The 21,428-nt window shown below is 48.0% G+C and overlaps 1 protein-coding gene across 1 annotated transcript in view; it reads right to left on the bottom strand.

Moving 5' to 3' along the window:
• The window catches only part of WTIP (WT1 interacting protein), a 29,504-nt gene that overhangs the window by 7,114 nt on the left and 962 nt on the right, over positions 1–21,428 (bottom strand). Inside the window, exons 2-8 of the mRNA XM_029235834.1 lie at positions 20,982–21,421; positions 15,584–15,685; positions 4,069–4,136; positions 3,848–3,910; positions 3,551–3,681; positions 2,702–2,753; positions 1,930–1,998 (exon numbers count right to left, since the gene is read on the bottom strand). Coding sequence (XP_029091667.1) covers positions 1,930–1,998; positions 2,702–2,753; positions 3,551–3,681; positions 3,848–3,910; positions 4,069–4,136; positions 15,584–15,685; positions 20,982–21,421 — 925 coding nt within the window. The remainder of the gene's footprint in view (positions 1–1,929; positions 1,999–2,701; positions 2,754–3,550; positions 3,682–3,847; positions 3,911–4,068; positions 4,137–15,583; positions 15,686–20,981; positions 21,422–21,428) is intronic.

The following is a 21,428-nucleotide window of genomic DNA, read 5'->3' as shown; positions in this document are numbered from 1 at the left end:
ACACAGGTGATGGAGCTGGGCTGTTGTGATGGAGCTTCATGTCCCAAGCAACTCAGGTCCCAGGTGTCCTCCGTGTCCTGTCTGGCCACAGGCCCCTGTTCCCATCCAAGGGTCTCCCCTGGGGGCAGCAGCACCATGTCTCAGAGCCCCGAGGCGCTGGTTGTACTCTGCTTACAGCTTGACCTGCTCCTGGGCTCAGCATGAGCCTTTCCTTAAGGACTGAGCTTAGCGACCCCAAGGGGACACTGCAGTCCCCAGGACTGCAGAGCAGGAGGCCCTCCTACGGTTGCTGGAGGAACTGTGGCCATGCCTGCTCCTGACCCCCCTTCCCTGGTCCTCCAGCAGGATTCCTATTCCCTTTGGGCCACTTGCCCCCATCAAGGCAACCTGGTTCCAGATGGACCCTAGACTCCTACTGAAGGTTTCTCACTGACATGCCTGCTCTTCCCCGGGGGCTCTGAAACCCAACACTTGGTTTTTCTCCTACTTCTCGGTGGTAGGTCGGTCACTCATTCTAGGCCTCCTGTGTGGCTGCTCTGCCTGAATGCATCCCCGGAATGTTGGAGCTCCCTGGGCTATCCTGAGCCCCCGCTCCCTCCTCTACAGCTCTTCCTGGAAGACCTCATTTACTCCCCTGGCTTCAGTGGCCATGTACATGCCCATGATGGGACTCCTGCTTCTGGCCATGACAGTAACAAGGACTGGATTTCCCGCTCTCCCTTTAACAATGGCAAACTGGGCAAAATATATGAAATGATGATTCTCAGACTCTGAACAACAGGCAAGGCAGGCCAGTGATCTCTGAGAGAAGGAAAACTAATAAGGAGAGCCCTACAATTGCCCAGGTTACTACCTGGAGAGATTTTCAGGCTGCCCATTGGTCTCCCTGAATTGAGAATTTGGGGAGGCAAAGGCAACTAGAAACCACAGGACAGAGTATCAGAGAGGAAAGAGCTATGTATGCCAATGACTCCCAAACTCCTACACCTGTGCCAGAGTCTTTATACTCCAGCACATCCGGCTACTGCCTAGATAGTTCCGTTCAGGTGTCTCCAGCTACCAAAAGTGAGATCATCTAATGCCTTCCTCCTCTCACCCTCACTCTCTCCTGGGGTCGTAATGGACACCTTCCAGCCCCTCAACTCCCACGTCCAATCACTGACCAAATCCAGTCCCTTGTACCATCTAACCAACACTAAACTCAGTCTACTTGCTGGAACCCAGGGCCACAACCTTGACTCTACCTGCCTCCTCAGGGAACCTCAGCCCCTACTCCCTCTCTTCCTCCATTCATTCTCTGCATGAGTGCCCTTTCTAAAATCTCAGTGACATCGCGTCATCCTTTTTCGATCCTTCTCCACTGCCCTCAGGATAAGTCCACGCTCCTCAGCTCAAGTGGCCTTTCGTCCGCAGCTCCTGCCAACTTCTCCAGTGAAACAAAACAACACACTCACCTTCACACCTTAGCACATTCTGCTTCCATTGCCTGAAAATGCCCTTTTCCCTGCTCCTTGGCTAACTCTTATTCATCTTTCAAATCTTAGCTTGGGTGTCACCTCCCCCAGAAAGCCTTCCTTGATTTTCCAAGGCCTGCTATGTGCTCTGAAAACTCCCCTTGATAGCAATGATGACCCTGTATAAATACTGCCTGAGTACTTGTCTCTCTGGAGGATAGAGACTGTCTTTATTCTCTGTACATCAACAACACCCCAACACTGTATATCCTCGGGAAATATTTGACTGAGTGAGAAACGGGCTGAGAGAAACCATATCCTGGAGGGAAGGGAGAGAGCTCACTGGGGGAGGACAGGCAGAATGGGGTAGAACCATAAAAGAGGAGGTGAGCCCACAGAGTACCTACGGAGAAGGAGGCCTGTGTGAGAGGGGGACTACCCTGGCCGCCAGCCTTCTGGGGGGACCCAGGCTCACCTCACAGTGATAGCATTCCACGTGGTAGTCTCTGTCCATAGACACCACACGGATGGTTGTCTCACAGCCCTGGAGGAAGAGACAGGGCTTGAGGCGAACTGTGTGGTGGGCACGTAACTACACGACGCGCTCCTGTCATGGGGGCTGTGCATTCACACCCGTGTGAGCTCTGACGTGGGTGCTCCCACGGGGCCAGAACAGGCATCAGTGGGTGCACACAAATGGATGTGCGTGTGCCGTAGGCCTCCTCCCACGGCTGCAGCCGAGAGCACGCACACTTGCTCATGAGAGCCATCACGTGGGTGTCAGTGTGTGCGTACGTGTTCTTTTCAGTTCTCTGCAGTCAGGAAAGACCACTGCCAGGCCTGCTTCTCCAGGGCCAGCATGTGTGGAAGACCCAGTGCCGGAGAGAGGTGCACCACCCGAGGAGGTCTCCTGCACAAACAGCATCCTTCTCTCGTCTGCTCCCCCCACCGTCTCAGCTGCGAGCTCACAGAGCCCGGGGCCAGTCCTGACATCGACGGGCAACGGAGCTGAGGGGCCAGTGGGGCAGCCAAGCAGCAGGGGCCACCAATTCCCTCTAACTCATGCGGGGACACCTGCACCGTACGTGCACTGGGCACAACATATGCCCCTCAGCCCAGAGGGACAGGGGGCAGGAGCGCCTGCTCATCCCTCCCACTGGGGCCCAAGACCTGGGGCCAACCCAGGCAGGACCAGCAGGGCCAGGCGGGGCCAGGCGCCCGACCATCTCCAGGTGAGTGGTTCCTACCTGTGCAGGGAGGATAGGACGGGCACAGGAGGCACATTTTGGTGCAAAAACCCTGGAGGAATAAAGGAAACCAGAAGTGACCAGCTGAGTGACCAGAGGCCAAGGGCACGAGGACAGGTCCACCCATAGTAGCCCCATGACGCGGCCCGAGCATCAGGCCCCCTCTCCTTGTGCGGATATGTCGGGGTAGGAGCGTCCTATGCCACGCCTTCTTGGCACTGGCCTTCCATGTGGTGCCCCAATTCACCTCCACCCCATCACCTCCTCCAGGATGGCTTCTTCAGGTTCTGCCCTGGCCTCTCCCTCATGCTTCCTGCCAGTCATTGCCCCCCCGTGTCCAGGCTTGGGCCTCCTCTGGCTGAGACCCCTGCAAAGCCTGGCTCCACAATGAGTACCAGGAACCGATGCCCAGCACCAACCCCATGCAAGGCAGCAGCACAGGACCAGAGGTCCGAGGGCTGAGCCTGGAGCCACAGCAAGGGAGAACGGATCACCTGGTCACATGGGTACGGACAGGCAGAAAAAGACTCTGCAGAGGCCCCAAGCCCCCATTCCAGGCAGAAGAGTCCTGGCCTGGCCACTAGAGCAGCGGGACAGAAGCTAGATGGGGCAGCCCAGAGTCCCCACCACTAGGACGAGGGGGTGCAGGCAAAGGCAGGGGGAGGAGAGGACTGAGGCAGAAGGTTCCAGCAGAGATCTGCGCCTCGCCCCAACCACTGAGCACACAGCGGAGGCCAGAAGTGAGCAGGCCAAGAATGGAGGGCACAGACAGGCAGGCCAGAAAAATACTCCTGGGGAGAGGCAGGGGAACCATGGGAGTCACACTGCTGCATAGCGCCGGCTACTCACGTGTGATAATCTCGGACACAGTAGATGTTGTTCTCCACGTCCACAGTGAAGGGCACCCCGTCCAGGCACTCGTTGCACACCGAGCACCGGAAGCAGCCCGGGTGGTAGGACTTCCCAAGGGCCTGCAGGATCTGGGGGCGGGAGGCACTGAAGGGTCAGTGTAGGTGGAAGGCTCAGTGCAGCCCCCAGAAGACACTCTGGCTCTGAGCCCCTGGCAGGTCTCCAACAGGTGAAAGGGTGGGGTCCTTGACTCTGCGCATGTCAGAGGGGCTCCAGGAGCCTGGGGGAGATTCTCACCATCTCCATGATGAGGTGTCCACACACGCTACACTTGTCAGCCGTTTGCTGGAACCCGGAGTACTGGGAGGGGACACAGGATCCAGGACGTTATGTGACAAAGGGGCACTCGCTGCCCAGCCAGCCTCTGCTTCCTGGCCTCAGGTCACCACATGAATCAGAAGGAGGGTCCCCGCCCCTGCTCCCACCATGGCACCAGCCAGGGCACAGCTTTGACTCACCAGGAAGTCCTCCTGGCAGTACACTTTCTCACCCACATTGTAGAACGCCTTCCCGCGAAGTCGTCTCCCTGCAAGGATGAGGGTTGAGAAGGGGGTCCCTGGACTGCTGGAACCAGGGCCGACGCTCCTGGTGCCATTTCTCAGCACCCTCCTCCAACAGATGAGAAGCGGATTGCAGACAAATTTTTAAATTTCCCTCTAATGTTATGTTATTATCATTACGCTAATTAATACTTTTAAAAAATTAAATAGAATATGTTGTTGACAAGACTGTGGTAAGAGATTGTCAAAGCAAACACATGAAGACCTGTTTCTCAAATGTAAACTGAAGTTCTGATAATTAAAAAAAAACATTTGCTTTAAGTTCAGTGGAATTCAGAGCAGACTCCGCAGAATGAATTTCTTTTTCTTTTTTTTTTTTACTTTTTCTTTATTTTATTTTTGGCTGTGTTGGGTCTTCGTTGCTGCGCGCAGGCTTTCTCTAGTGGTGGAGAGCGGGCGCTACTCTTCGTTGTGGTTGCACGGGCCTCTCTCATTGCAGTGGCTTCTCTTGTTGCGGAGCACAGGCTCTAGGAGCATGGGCCTCAGTAGTCATGGCTCACGGGCTTAGTCGCTCCGCGGCATGTGGGATCTTCCCGGACCAGAGCTCGAACCCGTGTCCCCTGCATTAGCAGGCAGGTTCTTAACCACTGCGCCACCAGGGAAGCCCAAGAATGAATTTCTTAATCTAGAAACATTAAAGTACAACTCTCACCAGGTGAAGGAGCCCAATACAAAAAAAGGTATCCTTTATTCCAAGGATGCCAGGATAGTTCAACGTTGGCAAATCAGTCAGTGTGATACATCACATTAACAAAATGAAGGATAAAAATCCTATGATCATCTCAATAGACATAGAAAGAAAAAGCATTTAATGAAATTCAACATACTTTCATAATAAAAACTCTCAACAAAGCGGGTATAGAGAGAACGTACCTCAACATAATAAAGGCCATATATGACAAGCCCACAGCTGATATCATAAACAATGGTGAAAAGCTAAAAGCTTTTCCTCTAGGATCAGGAAAAAGACAAGGATGTCCACTCTCACCACTTTCATTCAACATAGTATTGGAAGTCCTAGCCAGAGCAATTAGGCAAGAAAAGGAAATAAAAGGCATCCAAATTAGAAAGGAAGAAGTAAAACTGTCACTATTTGCAGATGATATAATATATAGAGAAGAAAAAAAAAATATATATATATAGAGAGAGAGAGAGAGAACCCTAAAGACTATCAAAAACTGTGAGAACAAATGAATTCAGTAAAGTTGCAGAATACAAAATCAATACACAAAAATCTGCTGTTTCTTTAACTAAAAATGAACTATCAGAAAGAGAAAATAAGGAAAGTCTATTTACAATTGCATCAAAAAGAATAAAATACCTAGGAATAAATTTAACCAAGGAGGTGAAAGACTTGTATATTGAAAACTACAAGACATTAACGAAAGAAACTGAAGAAGACACAAATAAGTGCAAAGATATTCTATGCTTATGGACTGCAAGAATCAGTATTGTTAGAATGCCCACACTACCCAAAGCAATCTACAGATTCAACACAATCCCTATCAAAATTCCAATGGTTTTACTGTTGGTGGGAATGTAAATTGATACAGCCACTATGGAGAACAGTATGGAGGTTCCTTAACAAACTAAAAACAGGGGACTTCCCTGGTGGGGCAGTGGTTAAGAATCCGCCTGCCAATGCAGGGGACATGGGTTCGAGCCCTGGTCTGGGAAGATCCCACATGCCGCAGAGCACCTAAGTCCATGTGCCACAACTACTGAAGCCCATGCACCTAGAGCCTGTGAGCCACAACTACTGAAGCCCGGGCGCCTAAAGCCCGTGCTCCACGACAAGAAAAGCCACGGCAATGAGAAGTCCTCACACCACAACGAAGAGTAGTCCCCACTCACTGCAACTAGAGAGAGCCTGTGGGCAGCAACAAGACCCGACGTGGCCAAAAATAAATAAATATATATTTTTTTTAAAAAGGAAAACTAAACTAAAAACAGAACCACCATATGACCCATCAATCCCACTACTGGGCATATACCCTGAGAAAACCATAACTCAAAATAAGTCATGTACCACAGGGTTCATTGTAGCACCATTTACAACAGCCAGGACATTGAAGCAAGCTAAGTGTCCATCATCGGATGAATGGATAAAGAAGATGTGGCACATATATACAATGGAATATTACTCAGCCATAAAAAGAAATGAAATTGAGTTATTTGCAGTGAGATGGATGCACCTAGAGCCTGTCATACAGAGTGAAGTAAGTCAGAAAGAGAAAAACAAATACCATATGCTAACAACTATATATGGAATCTAAAAAAAAAAAAGTTCTCATGAACCTAGGGGCAGGACAGGAATAAAGACACAGACGTAGAGAATGGACTTGAGGACACAGGGAGGAGGAAGAGTAAGCTGGGATGAAGTGAGAGAGGAGCACTGACATATATACACTACCCAATGTAAAACAGCTGGTGGGAAGCAGCCTCATAGCACAGGGAGATCAGCTCGGTGCTTTGTGACCACCTAGAGGGGTGGGATAAGGAGGGTGGGAGGGAGACGCAAGAGGGAGGGGATATGGGGATATACATATGCATATAGTTGATTCACTTTGTTATACAGCAGAAACTAACGCAACATTGTAAAGCAATTATACCCCAATAAAGATGTTAAAAAAAATTCCAGTGGTATTTTTAGAACAAATAATCCTAAAACTTACATGGAACCACAAAAGACCCTAAAAAGCCAAAGCAATCTTGAGAAAGAAGAACAGAACTGGAGGCATCATGCTTCATGATTTCAAACTGTATTACAAAGCTACAGTAATTAAAAAGTATGCTGTTGGCATAAAAATAGACACATTCATCAATGGGTCAGAACAGCAAGCCCAGAAATAAACCCACACATATATAGTCGATTAATTAACAACAAAGGACCTCACATCTGTTAGAATGGCTATTATCAGTAAGACAAGACATAACAAGTGTTGGTTAGGATTTAGAGAAAAGGGAACCCTCGTTCACTGTTGGTGGGAATGTAAATTGGTGCAACCTCTGTGGAAAACAGTATGGAGGTTCCTCAAAAAATTCAAAATAGAACTAACACATGACCCAGCAATTCCCTTTCTGGGTATTTATCTAAAGAAAACAAAAATACTAATTCACAAAGATATCTGCACCTCTATGCTCACTGCATCATTATTTACAATAACGAAGAGATGGAAACAATCTAAGCGTCCATTGATGGATGAATGGATAAAAAAATTACACACACACACACACGAATATGATTCAGCCATAAAAAGAATGAAAATTAAATCTTGGCATTTGCAACAACACTGATGGACCTTGAAGGCATTATGCTAAGTGAAATAAGTCAGACAAAGAAACACAAATGCCATATGATCTCTCTTATATGTGGAATCTTTAAAAAAAAAAAAAAAAAGCTCATAGATACAGAGAAGAATTTGGTGGTTGCAAGACACAGGGGGTTGGGGATGGGAGAAATGAGTGATGTGGGGTTTTTTTAGTTTAAACAAATTGAACAAAAACTTTCAAAGAAAAAGGCATCCTTGTCAACACCACAGCCCCAGCAGACCTATGAGAGGCATTCCCATTAGAGTCAGGAGATGACAACACCTAACCAGGGGCAAGAGGGAACCTCCCCCACCTGATGAAGGGCACCTATGAAAGCCCCACAGCTCACATCAGACATAATAGTGAAATAGTAAACGCTTTTCCCCTTAGGATTCAACAGTATACTAGATGTGCTACGCAGTGCAATAAGACAGGTGAGAAAAGAAAAACTATAAACACAAATGACGTGATTGCGTTATACAGAAAATCACAAGAAATCTATGAAAAAACTGCTAGAACTAATAAGTAGGTTTAGCAAAGCTGTAGAGTAGGTGGTCAATATATGAAAACCAAAAATATTTTTATATTCTAGCAACAAGTGACTGGAAAATAAACTTACAATTTTTATTTTTATTATTTTGAATACATTTTACTAGCACCTTCAGTATTCCTTTTTTTTTTTTTTTAGTATCTATTTATTTATTTGGTTGTGCCAGGTCCTCATTGCAGGAGGCGGGCTCCTTTAGTTGCAGCTCGCAGGCTGCTTAGTTGCGGCTCACCAGCTTCTTACTTGCAGCATGCGGTCTCCTTAGTTGTGGCATGTGAACTCTTAGTTGCAGCATGCACGGGGGATCTAGTTCCCTGGGCAGGGATCAAACCGGGCCCCCTGCATTGGGAGCGCGGAGTCTTAACCACCGCGCCACCAGGGAAGTCTCCTAAACTTACAATTTTTAAAATGCATTTATAACAGCATCCCAAAAAACCCATAAAATACTAAGGGATAAATTTAATGAAAGATGTGTCTGACTTTACTCAGCAAAACCAAACTTTGCTGAGAGAAATTTTAAAACAGCTACATAAATAGAGAGATATACCACTGCTGGAAGACAGTTCTCCATTGGATCCCTTCCATTTCTGCACATCTTTCAAATGGCTTGCAGCTTTCATTCTGAATTATCTTTCCAAGGACATCTGTGGAGCAAACTGCTTAGAAGACAGAGATAGCATCTCCCTCTGAAGCAGAACGCAGGTTGGTTTGCTGTTCAGTATAAATAGAGATAATGTGCTTCTCTGGGATAAGAGTCACACAGCTTTGCTGGCAGCCCATTATAAAATCCTGGGGTTCCCTAAGCTCTGGGTTCCTCAGCCATGGCATAGAGACCCACCGCGTGTGCAGCACAAAGCTGGCATCCACGTCACCACTGTGGGACCAAGGAGGGCACACAGAACCGATGTGAACATGAAGCTCACGCTGCCTGCAGTGCTGTGTCTGTCCCAGGAGGGTCATGTCTTCAGCCAGCACCCGTGAAACACTGGCAGGCTAACTAGTCAGCTTGCATGTAGGGAAAAATCTTGGACCCTGCACAGTTCCGACAACCATCTTCATGGCTTCAGACGTTCTCATATCAATTCTCCCCAAATTGATCTACATATTCAATGCCGCCCAATCAAGTTCTCAGCACTCTATTTTTTTTTTTTTGTGGAAACTGATGTGCCAATTTTAAAATTTATATAGAAATACAAAGAACCTAGAATAGCCAAAATAATCTTGGAAAAGATCAACAAAACTAGAAAACTTACACTCCCTATTTTAAGACTTACAGAAATCAAGACAATGTAACACTGTGGTCAGGAGAGACAAAAAGATCAGTGGAACAGAATGGAGGGCAAAAATAGACCCATAAATATTTCAACAAACATACAAGTGGGAAAGCAAAGTCTTTTCAGCACATGGTGCTGGAACAACTATATATTCATATGGAAAAAAGAATAAGACTCAATTCCTTACCTCTTACCATACATAAAAATTAACATGAAATGGTTATCAGCCTAAACATGAGAAACCTAAAGCTTCTAGAAAAAAACAAAGGAGACTATCTTCATGACCTAACAGGGGACAAAACATTTTAAGTCACAAAAATAATAACCGTAAAACAAAAGAAAAAACGGAAGAAAATATTCACAAAACATCTGAAAAGAACTTTTACCATATATATTCCTATAACTAAATAATAAAAGACAACTCCCAATTTAAAAACTGGGCAAAAGAGGGACTTCCCAGGCAGTCCAGTGGTTGAGACTCCGCACTTCCAGTGCAGGGCCTGCAGGTTCAATCCCTGGTCAGGGAACTAAGATCCCACGTGCTGCATGGCAAGGACAAAAATTTTTTTAAATAAAAATTTTTAAAAAAGGGAGTAAGAATTAAATTAAAAATTACTTTTTAAAAAATGGGCAGAAGGGGCTTCCCTGGTGGCGCAGTGATTGAGAGTCCGCCTGCTGATGCAGGGGACGCGGGTTCGTGCCCCGGTCCGGGAAGATCCCACATGCCGTGGAGCGGCTGGGCCCGTGAGCCATGGCCGCTGAGCCTGCGCTTCCGGAGCCTGTGCTGCACAACGGGAGAGGCCACAACAGTGAGAGGCCCGCGTACCGCAAAAAAAAAAAAAAAAAAAAAATGGTGAGAAGACTTGAACAGACTTCACAAAAAGAAGATATAAATGGCCAAGAAACAGAAGAAAAGATGCTCAAACCTCATTAGTTGTCAGGGAAATGCAAATCAAAACCACAGTGAGATACTACTTCAAACCCATTAGAATGGCTAAAATTAAAAAGACTAAAACAACCAGTTGTTGGCAAACATGTAGAATAAACCAACTTTCTTACATTTCTAGTGGGAGTATAAAATGATACAGCCCCTTTGGAAAATAGTTTGGCAGTCTCTTATAAAGTTAAACGTACACTTAGCCTATGACCCAGAAATTCCATTCCTTGGAACTTACCCAAGAGAAATGAAAACATTTGTCCACAAATGACCTGTACAAGAATGTTCATAGCACAACCTAGTATCTATCAACAGATAAATGGATAAACAAACTGTGGTATATTCATACAATAAAAATGCTATTCAGCAATAAAAAGGAGTGAGCTACTGATACATGTAAAAACATAGATCAAAAAAAAAAAAAAAAAAAAAAGGCGGGGCTTCCCCTGTGGCGCAGTGGTTGAGAATCCGCCGCAAATGCACGGGACACGGGTTCGAGCGCTGGTCCGGGAAGATCCCACATGCCGCAGAGCAACTAAGCCCGTGCGCCACAACTACTGAAGCCTGCGTGCCTAAAGCCCCTGCTCCGCAACAAGAGAAGCCACCGCAATGAGAAGCTCGCATCGCAGCGAAGAGTAGCCCCTGCTCGCTGCAACTAGAGAAAGCCCACGCGCAGCAACGAAGACCCAACACAGCCAAAATAAATAAATAAATTAATTAATTAATTATTTTTTAAAAAGAGAAAGAAAATAGTACATACTATTATGGCTGCATTTATACTAAGTTCTAGAACAGACAAAACTAATCTATGATGGTAGAAATCAGAACACTGGTCGAGTGGATGTGATGGGAGAACATATGGGGATTAACTGAAAAAAAGGGAAGATGGAAGTTTCTCGGGTGTTTAAAATTTTCTATAACCTTGTTAGGGGTGTGAGTAATATAAATGTACACATTTATCCAAAATCTTTGAACTATATACTTAAGATCTGTTTGCTGCACTATATGTAAATTGTACTAAATTAAAAACAAAAACAAAGGTAAACCGAATGTATCTTGTGCCAGAGTAAAGAAGTACTCAAAGAACAATGGGGACATGTCCAAAGGGCACAGGAGTCAACTGGAAGGGACTTCCTCTGGCAATCTGAGCATCAAAAAGAATAATGATGGTATTGCAATACATTACATGAATACAAGTCCATAAGTAATAAGAATACTCATAAAAGAAAAAATATATTTGCCCCTGTTCGACTTTTTCCTTAATAAAAAGTTTTCAGGGACTTCCCTGGTGATCCAGCGGTTAAGACTCCGTACTTCTACTGCAGGGGGCACAGGTGCGATCCCTGGCTGGGGAACTAAGATCCCACATGCCACACAGAGCGGCCAAATAAATAAATAAAATAAACTTTTCAAACATCCCCTAGGGTGGGCTTCCCTGGTGGCGCAGTGGTTGAGAGTCCGCCTGCCGATGCAGGGGACACGGGTTCGTGCCCCGGTCCGGGAAGATCCCACATGCTGTGGAGCGGCTGGGCCCGTGAGCCATGGCCGCTGAGCCTGCGCGTCCGGAGCCTGTGCTCCGCAACGGGAGAGGCCACAACAGTGAGAGGCCCACGTACTGCAAAAAAAAAAAAAAGAAAGAAAAAGCTCCGAAAGCTATCCCAGGAAAATGAGAATGGACATTTCCCTAGTAGGGCATAACTTGCAGAGATATTTCCCAACCCATCCCCTATAGCCCAATAAAAATAAAAATTAAAACAATAAAATAAAAAAAAGGAATGCTGTAAACAAACAAAAATGATCGTTGGCAGTTATGTTTGTGACAGTATAAGGTTTGTTTTCCCATGTGCTTCACAGTGTCTTTTAACCAATAGAGGTTTTTAATTCAAATGTAGCCAAATTTGTCAATCCCCTCTTTTAAGTTTGGCAGTTTTTGTGTGAAAAAAAATTTTTTCTTAACCAGAAGATTGGTAAAGATATGTTTCTATACTTATTTCTAAAATTGTCAAGTTTTTCTTTACCCATTTAGGTCTTTGATACACCTGGATTTAATTTCATTATTTTATATGGATAACCACTTTTCCCAGAACCATCTGCAACGCTGTCTCTATCACCCATCAAGTTTTCACACAGACATGGGTCTGTTTCTAAACTCTCCACTCTGGTCCATTGGTCTATTTGTCTATCCTTGCCCCAGTACCACATGAAATTAATTAATGTAACTATACAATATGTATTGACACCTGGTAGTGGAAGTTTGCCCGACCTACTCTTCTTCAAGATCATCTTGATTATTCTTAGCCTTTTGCTCTTCCATTTAAATTTTAGAATTAGCTTGTCAAATTCACAAAAACCTGCTTAACTGGAATTGCAATGCATTATAGATCAATTTGGAAAAAACTGACATCTCAACACTATTTTATATACCCATGTTCAACAGTATATGAATATTTACATGATTATGCTATATTTATTTTTCTTGTCTTACTGCAATGACTAGGACCTCCAGTACAATGGTGAATAGAACACATGATTGCAGGCGTCATTGTCCTTTCCTCTTTTAAAGGTCCATTTTTCTTATATTTCACCACTGAGTATGATGTTTGCATAGATTTTTAGTAACCAACTTTTATCGGGTTGAGAAAGTTCCTTTTTATTTCCAGTTTGCTAAAATCTGAATGTCAGATTTTATTGACTGCTTGTTCTACTCCTATTGAGATGATTATATAGTTTTTCTTCTTTAGTCTGTTAATGAGGTGAGTTACAGTAACGAATTTTCTATCGTGACTCCACTAGTACTCTTCAGGTAAGCTCAACTTGGTCATAATGTATTATCCTGATTCATACACTGCTGAACTCAGTACCAGTGGAAAGAAGAAGGGAATAAATAAGAATACAAGAAAAATTCCCAGAACCGAAGGGCAAGTCTCCAGCCTAACGGGGCTCTCTGTGTGTATGCAGCATAACCAATGGCACAAAGCCTACACCAAACATAAAGTATCCTAAGCCAAGTAGCTGCAATGCACAATTCCAGGAGCACCATTCCTGTTGCATCTATGTTAAAGTGGCAACCCCTGCAACTGTGCAGTTCACAGCCCTTTCCAGAGGCTATTACAGGATTTGCTCAATGACAGCCCTCTTCCTGAGATCTCCCAAAAGGAGAAAAACAGATCACACACACAAAAATGAGAATCAGAATGGCATCAGAATTGAGCAGTAACCATGGCTTCTGGAAGATAAATCTAGGACTTCAAAATGCTTAGTGAAAATTATTTCCAATTTGAAAATCTATTCCCAGTCAAACTACAAATTGTGAGAGTTGAATAAAGGCATTTTAGACACAAAAGAATTCAGAAAACTTACCTCCCACATTGCCCTGCTTAGACAACTACAGCAAAACGCTGGACAGTTTAGGTTGTTTCACAGCTTCGATTCCTCCCTACTTCTCCAAGTTCTGTTCAGTAACCAACCTTACCTCAGAGAGCCTGGTGTGTTTAAGGGAAACCTGAATCCACTCCCCTATCCATGGATGGGCTTGATTAGTATAAATAAATAAACCAAGCCCATCTTCTTCCCTTATAATGGTTCAGAGACTCAGGCAAGTAAGTCAATCAAATCACAGCACTCCCCCCAGCCACAGGGGGCTTGGTTCAGGAATGGATGTGTGAGATGATCTGGCCAATGATATACAGCAAGATGTTGGCTAGATGTTTTCTGGAAAAGAAGTTTCCCCACCCCAAACACATGACCAGAAGAAATGGCCCCTCTTCCTCCAGACCAGTGGCGTCCCAATGGAAGTCTCAAGCTGCCTCAGACATTTCACTACCATAAGAGAAGTCGCCCTAAGGATAAAACCAAACCCAAGGGAAACACAGCCAAGATATTCATAGGGCCTAAGCCACTAGATCAATCCCAGCCTGAAGCCAGCCCTATCTCTGGGCTCCCAGTTCAATGAGTCAAGAAATATTCTTAGAGTTTAGGCCTCCTCGGCAGCTTTTCTGCAACCTGCAGCTGAAAGCTTCTAGGAGACAGTGGATTCAATCCAACCAATAAACAGGGGAAGGCACAGAATGAGCACTCCGCAGGGGTCCGGAGAGCGACTGGCTCAGACTGAGGAGAGGCCAGGGGCTCCAAGGGGGAACTCAAAAGAATGCCTACTAAAATGGGGCAACTGGAGTGGGGAGAGGAAACTGAAGGATATGGTAAGGCAAAACAATGCAAGGAGAAAAAAAGGTTAAAAGAGAAAGCTCCAGGGAAAGTAAATGACTAGAGAAAAAAGGAGATATAACCCCAGTATAATTCTTGGTTTCGCAGTGAATAATATTTACATAGTCATATTATAGTAACATAAACCTGGTGTATTGACTTAATCACAACTTTCGATGACTACACCGAGAAGACGGAAGGAGAGAGGGGAGAACAGTCAGCGTAAGAACCTATTCCTCACCTACCACAGCAAACATAAGTAAATCATTTCCAAAACTGGTAATCAAGAAACAGCAGTGTATGCTATTAGAACATGGAGGTGCCTACTAGATGAAGTTGCTACAAAAATACTAAGTGGCTGCCCCTGGGCAACAAGACCCGGGTAGAAAGACAAGCGGTTTTTTGCTATTGCAAAAATAGCTCCTCAGGACTATCTGACTTAATACTGTGTACACATTAGACGTTTTTTTCTTTTAACATCTTTATTGGAGTATAATTACTTTACACTGGTGTGTTAGTTTCTGCTTTATAACAAAGTCATATTACACTTTTATAAAATAAAATGTTTTATATTAAAATGTTTTGTGTATATAAATAAAAGATGTCTTCTCAGGGCAAAGCATGAAAGAACAGTAAGAAGATAAAGAAGAGTGCAGACTTATCAGGTTGGTTGGATTATAGTTACTTTTTTCTTTTTATAACTTTGTCTAGGTTAAATTATAACATTTATATTTTATACAGTGTGTAAAATTAGGACAAAAAATATATTGCAGGGAAAAAAATATTAGCCTCGTATCCAGGCAGGCAGAAGGCACATCTCTGGCTCCACAAGCCCCACCCAGGCAACCGAGAGACATCAGTACCCTGCCCAGGACAGAGGTTCCAAAGCCATGGGCTAGAAGGGCAGCCTTTCCCTGTGGCCAGCAAAAGCCTCCTCCCTGGTCTCACGCCTCCCTCCCCAGGGCCCAGCAGATCTCCCCAGGAGCCTGGGCCTCTCAAGCAGACTAGGCCAGATGAAAAGGGGCCGCAACTCAGCCTCCTCCACACTCCAGCCTGGGCCAGAGCTGGGTGGTCCATCCGCCTGGGACTTAGGTGCAAGGGGATCCACAGTGCAAGAGGGACAGGGGAGAGGTTACCTACCACAGGAGTTGCAGGTGAAGCAATCGGTGTGATACAAGCTCCCCATTGCCTGGCACGCCTGCCTCGCTCCATAGATGCCAAGCCCACACTTGATGCAAATCCCTATGGAAGAGGAGGCAGGAAAGAGCAGCGATCAGCACCAGGTGTGTGGACTTGAATGGACACGCATCTGACTCCCAGTCCTAATGCTGCCCAGCCACGTGATCTTGCGCAAGGAAATTCCATAGGCCTCCTTCGCCCCATTACTAATGGCTAACATGAGGATAGGAAGGGTACCACTACTTAGGGTTTGCTGCTGTTGTCTGAGGACTCAAAGAGTTTAGCAGAGCATGTGGCAAGTCAGAGCTAACTGACACTGTCCACACCATCAAAATTACAATGACATGTTTATACCTGGAAAGTTGGTCTAAGCCCCTTCACCTTGATCTGCTCGTGGACAGAGGGAAAATCCTTTCCGCTGTCTATGAACCAAAAAGAATGAAGACCACATAGACACAACCAGGGCAGAGTCCCTGACCCTCCCAGCCACACCTCCTTCATCTGTACAATAAGGTCAAGTTATTCTCTTGTTTAGTCAACACACGGACACTGACACCCCGCATAGTTTAGGTGCCAGAGATTCTGCAACGCACCAAACAAATCCCCCCCGCCCTCAAGGAGCATGTATTCCAGTGGAGAGAGACGGACAACAGGTAAATCACATCTCAGGTAGAAACAAGTGCTATGGAGGAAAAGAAGGCTGATTAAGAATATGTCTGGGTGTGTGATTTTTAAAGAGGATGGTCAGAGAAGGCCCCAGTGACAAGGTAATATCTGAGCAAAGGTCTAAAGGAAATAAGACAGCGAAGTTGCTCTGCAGGGAATAACTGAGTGGACTTGGGGACCACCCCAGGGTGGGGTGCTTGGCAGGCAGGGGAGGGGTGGTAAGGAGAGGGGTAACCAGCAATGCCAGGGCAAAGGCCAGCACTAGCCTTAGGGAGCTCTCTAGCCAGCCCTCCTGGAGACCGTGGAGATTGCAGGTGTCCAGCCCAGACATGAGAGGTCCTCTCACAGACTCACCAAAGGTCTCCCATGCCACAAAGGGCATGGAGACGGGCCCCACCTGCCCCCTGGACCCTAAGTCTTCTGGCCGCTTCAGGACATGCTGCCCTCAACCCTCTCCTTCCTGCTTCCCACCAGATCTTTCTCCTTAACATTTACCATGGCTGAGCGTCTCCCACCTTAAAAAAAGACCTCCCTCCCCCATCAGCCACCCCATTTTCCCCCTCCCCTCAGTCAAGAAAGAAAGCTTAGCCCACATCCTGTCATCTCCTAACGGTGCAGATTTATGGACTTTCTCTTCTGATCTTGCTAAAGGGGGCCCTCTCCTCCTCTCGGGTCTCCAGAATATGACCCACACCTGGCTTTCTAGTTCTCTCTTCCCAGTTCTACTGAGTATTCCCCTGCTCAGTCCTGGGTCTCCCATGCCTCAGTCTCCCCAGGGGAGGCAGAGACAGTTCAGATGCCCTCAAACCAGGCAGGAATGTAAAAGTGATTGGTGGGCACCCAGGTGAATGCAGAAGAGAGCCATGGCTGCCGGAGGTCACAGCCACGCCTCAGCTCCACTGATGGCTACCGGGGAGGAATGCAGGGCCAGCACTTCTAAAGATTCTGATTTTTCAAGAAAAGCTAGAAATCTAGATTTGTGCATGAAATCTTTCCATACTGAAATAAATTGTTAACTTAAATGTTTTGAGAATTTGAAAGCCAAACACACCACGTCTACAGGTCTCCACACGTGGCTTTAGCCCAGTGCCATCTGCTCCCGAATGCTCACCCCTGCCGAGGCTCCTGGCACTCTGCCCAGCCTGGATCCCTCTCCTGAGCCACTAATCCACCTCCCAGATGGCCCCAGACCACCTCAGGTCCAGAAGAGAGCTCTGGGTTCCTGCTCAAAAAACGGCACTTTCGCATAGCCAGGTTTCAGGAAGCATCCAGGTCTACCCTATCTTTCTCACCTCCAGCTCTGAATCAGGTTCCTCTGTTCCCTACTCTGGACTTCATTCCCTCCCCTCACGCCCACTGGCCCGATTCAACGTCATCAATTCTCATCCCACTTGCTGTTTCAACAGCTTCCTCACAGCATCCTACCCTGGCCCCCGATAATCCATCCCCAAAACTGCAGCCAGACTTATCTTTCTAAAGTGAAAATGACCCACCCTCACACCTTCACTCTTGTCCATCAACTTTGAAAACCTGACCTTGTCATTTGACTAAGTTACCAGAAAACACGATGCCAAGGAGCAAAAGTCGGCTGCCTATTGGAAGCAGAACAGAAGGATGGGCCAGAGGGGAAGTTATGACCTTGTATTATTTGTTTTTAGTTCTGCTTGATTTTTTGCTAAATATGAGCTTGCACCACTTTAATGAAAATACGCTGAAGAAGGACAACCAGGGGCTTCCCTGGTGGCGCAGTGGTTGAGAGTCCGCCTGCCGATGCAGGGGACACGGGTTCGTGCCCCGGTCCGGGAAGATTCCACATGCCGGAGCGGCTGGGCCCGTGAGCCATGGCCGCTGAGCCTGCGCGTCCGGAGCCTCTGCTCCGCAACGGGAGAGGCCACAACGGTGAGAGGCCCGCGTACCGCAAAAAGAAAAAAAAAAAAAAAGGACAACCAGGACCATGAGGTACCTCCAAAATCCAAGGAGTAGACTGCTTCGGAGGAGAGTTGACTCCACCTTTGCGATGCAGTAAGATCCAGACCAACAAGACCTGGCAAGTGCCCTCTGATGTTTGGGGCTGAGGCTGGGGCATCGCCAGGGTGCTGAGCAAGGGCTGGGTCAGTCCAGTGGGAGGAGACAGAGACGGCTGAGGGGAGATCGAAAGCGGATAAGCAAAGACGATGTCAACCAGACACTAGGATGAGAAGACGGGATGAAAGGGCGGATAAGACCTTGGGGCCATATAGGTTTGGGTTTGTTGTTTTTTCTTATTTTTGTTGTTGTTGCTTAATGAAAGACCCTTATACATATTTATAAACAAAAGAAAAGGGCCAGTGGAAAGAGGAAAGCTGAAGATGGAGGAGGTAGAGGTTGGAGATGGAAGGACCTTCATCCTCAGACCTGGACATGGACTTGAGAGCCTTCAGGGAAGGGACAGGAAGCCAAGACTGCAACTGCTGACCCCATTATTCTCAGCAAAGTAGAAAGCACGGGCAGGGCCAAAGAGAGAGGCAGGCTGTTGAGGGACTGAAAGAGGGAACTGACCAAGGCCAAGAGTGATGGGTGGTGCCCAGAAGAGCACCAAGGTTAAAGACCATCACTCTGCGGCCTAATATAGCAACAGAAAAGGGGGCCGCAGCACTGACTTGGAGCCAGGGTTCTGCAGGGCAAACAGCAATGAGAGGAATCAGAGGTAGCGGTGAGACGCAAGCTGCAACCAGGACTGAAGACAGCTGAAGCGAGGCAAGTCCAGGGTGTGGCCTTGGGGGTGGGCGGCTGAAGAGAAGGCAGAGAGGTCACCAAAGTCAATGAGGTTCTGGAGGCCTGAGGCTGTTGGCTGGCTCCTGGCAGCAGAACTTGGTCAGGAGAGATGCCCATGAGAGACAGAGCGCAGCCAGGAGGTGAGCGGGTGCCAGCGCCAAGAAGAAGGGATGGACAGAGAGGAAAAAAACACTCCAAGGGTGAGGTTTACCAGAGATCTCTTGAGCTCATGCTCCCTGCAGACTTCCTTTTGTAAAACGTTGTATTATTCAGGTTGATCTGTATGAAACTGCCACTTTCATAGCTCCAAAATGTGGAACATCGGCAGTAAGGTAACAGCAGTTCAAGCAAACAGCTGCTCGTGCTTTTAAAAAATCAGGAAAATGTTACCTAGATCTGGCTTCTCTTAAAAAAAAAAAAACCCAAAGATCTATCATCACTCACGTCCCACTCCCACGTGGCTTCAATGGGAGCAGCAGGTCCCATTAGAAAGGATGACTCACCAGCCCCTTCACTTCTCCCACTACCTGTCCCGGTCTCCACACAAAGATTCAGGAGTAGCTACGGAGGCCCAGAGAACACACCCCTGCCCAGGCCCTGCAGCGAGTGGGGACAGGAAAAGGGGCGGTCTCCCCGGGAGAGAGCGCTGGAATCTCATTCTCTTCAGAAGGCAGCCCAGCTTCGGCTCCTGGTACCTGCCTGGCATGAGAGGCAATGGCTTCCTGCTCCCTCCCTGCTCCCAGGCGGTCTGACAGCAGCCACAGGACCTACCAGACCACAAATTCTCACCGTGATGCTCCTAGATGAGCAGGTCCCCTCCCAAAGGCAGGACAACCCTTTGGCCTACACACTCCCTTGACCACCTGACCCCTCCTCGGCTGCAACCCCAGGGAGTATAATGGAAGCGTACATATCCTTACTTGTCTCCTTTTGCCCACATTCTTCCCTCGGCCTGCAGTGCCCCCATTGCCCGTCCCATACAACCTCCTTCCCTCTCAAGATCCAGTTCAGGGCAGTCCTGAGCTGCTAACTGGAATGAACCATGAAATACAAACTCCAGGACAGCCTCAGTCTCAGACATGATAACCACCCCCCCCTCCAAAGCCAGGTGCCTGCTTATCAGTAAAGGAGGGATCGAAGCCCCTCCCCAGGCCTCCTCTCAGAACCTCAAGCCTCAAGTTGTCCAGAGGACTTGGGATCAAAGGGCCAAGGTCAGACTGAGAAAGGGAGGCTGTCAGAGACTGGTGGTCTTTGCAAATGATGTGAAAGGATTCCCTTCGGAAACATCCCATATACACAGCACAGGCGACAGTGAGGACAGCCCAGTATGACCAGCTTAGTCTCCCCCCCTCCCCCCCAGCGTGGGCTTCTCCCTCAAAGACTCTACTTCCAGCCACTACCATTATCAAAGCCTCAGATCAGGCGGGCTCCGGTGGTATCCAGGCCACGCCACCTCCCTGCCCCTGTTCACAGCCCCTTACTGCTGGGAGAAGGGAAACACACAGCTTCGGCTGACCGGCTGATCACAAAGCATGGAGTACGATGAGCTGAGGCAAGTGCCAAGGGTTAAGAAGAAATTATTCAAAATTAGCTTTTTCTGCCTATTAACGTGACTTTTTCTCTAAATTAGGGGCAACGCATCCACTAACTTTGCCAGAACTCCCGGCCCAGAGACCCAGAGGCTAAGCCACTGTCCTAAACAAGCCCCAGACCTGGAGGTTCACACACACACTCCGTCTGCGGGAACAAACGTCGTCAGCTCCCAAGCCCCACGGGAGGGACACACGCTTTTTGCAGCCCGGTCCCTCGTCCGAAGCCCAGCCCTGGGCCCAACCAGCGCTCTCCTCGGCCGAGTCGGCCGCCTACCCGGAGGTCGTCCCCGACCCCCGACGAGGACAGCGGAGGCCCGGGGCCGGGGCGCGCGGCCGAGGTCGCTCACCGAAGTAGTCCCGCGCAGTGCGCGCCTCCAGCGCCCGCTCCAGCTCTCGGGTCAGCGCCTCCAGCCGCCGCTCCGCCGAGCTCGGGGCGCCCTCACGGCCCGCGGGCAGCTGGAGCGAAGGCAGAGCGAAAGGGGCAGGCCCGGCGGGCTCCGGGGAGCGAGCCGGCGCGGAGCAGGCGCCGGGCAGAAGCAGGTCGGGGTAGGCGCCGGCCGAGCCGCGGGAGCCGAGGCTGGACACGCTGGAGCGCGCGCTGCCCACCGACGGCGGCCCGGGGCCCGGGCGCGGGTCCGAGCGGCCCGAGCGCGGACTGCCGTGGCGCTGGTCGTAGCCCAGGCTGATTCCGCTGGAACGGGCGCTGCCGCTGCCGCCGCCGCCGCCGCCGCCGCCGCCTCCGTCGGAGCCCGCCAGGCTAGCCCGCGGGCTGCCCGCCGGCTGCGCGCTGAGCT

This window comes from Monodon monoceros, unplaced genomic scaffold (genome assembly GCF_005190385.1).
Source record: "Monodon monoceros isolate NGI ecotype Baffin Bay Population unplaced genomic scaffold, NGI_Narwhal_1 Super_Scaffold_10, whole genome shotgun sequence".
In the NCBI taxonomy this organism is placed as follows: domain Eukaryota; kingdom Metazoa; phylum Chordata; class Mammalia; order Artiodactyla; family Monodontidae; genus Monodon; species Monodon monoceros.
Note: the sequence above shows the minus strand (reverse complement) of the source record. Positions and strands in the feature narration are given on the sequence as shown.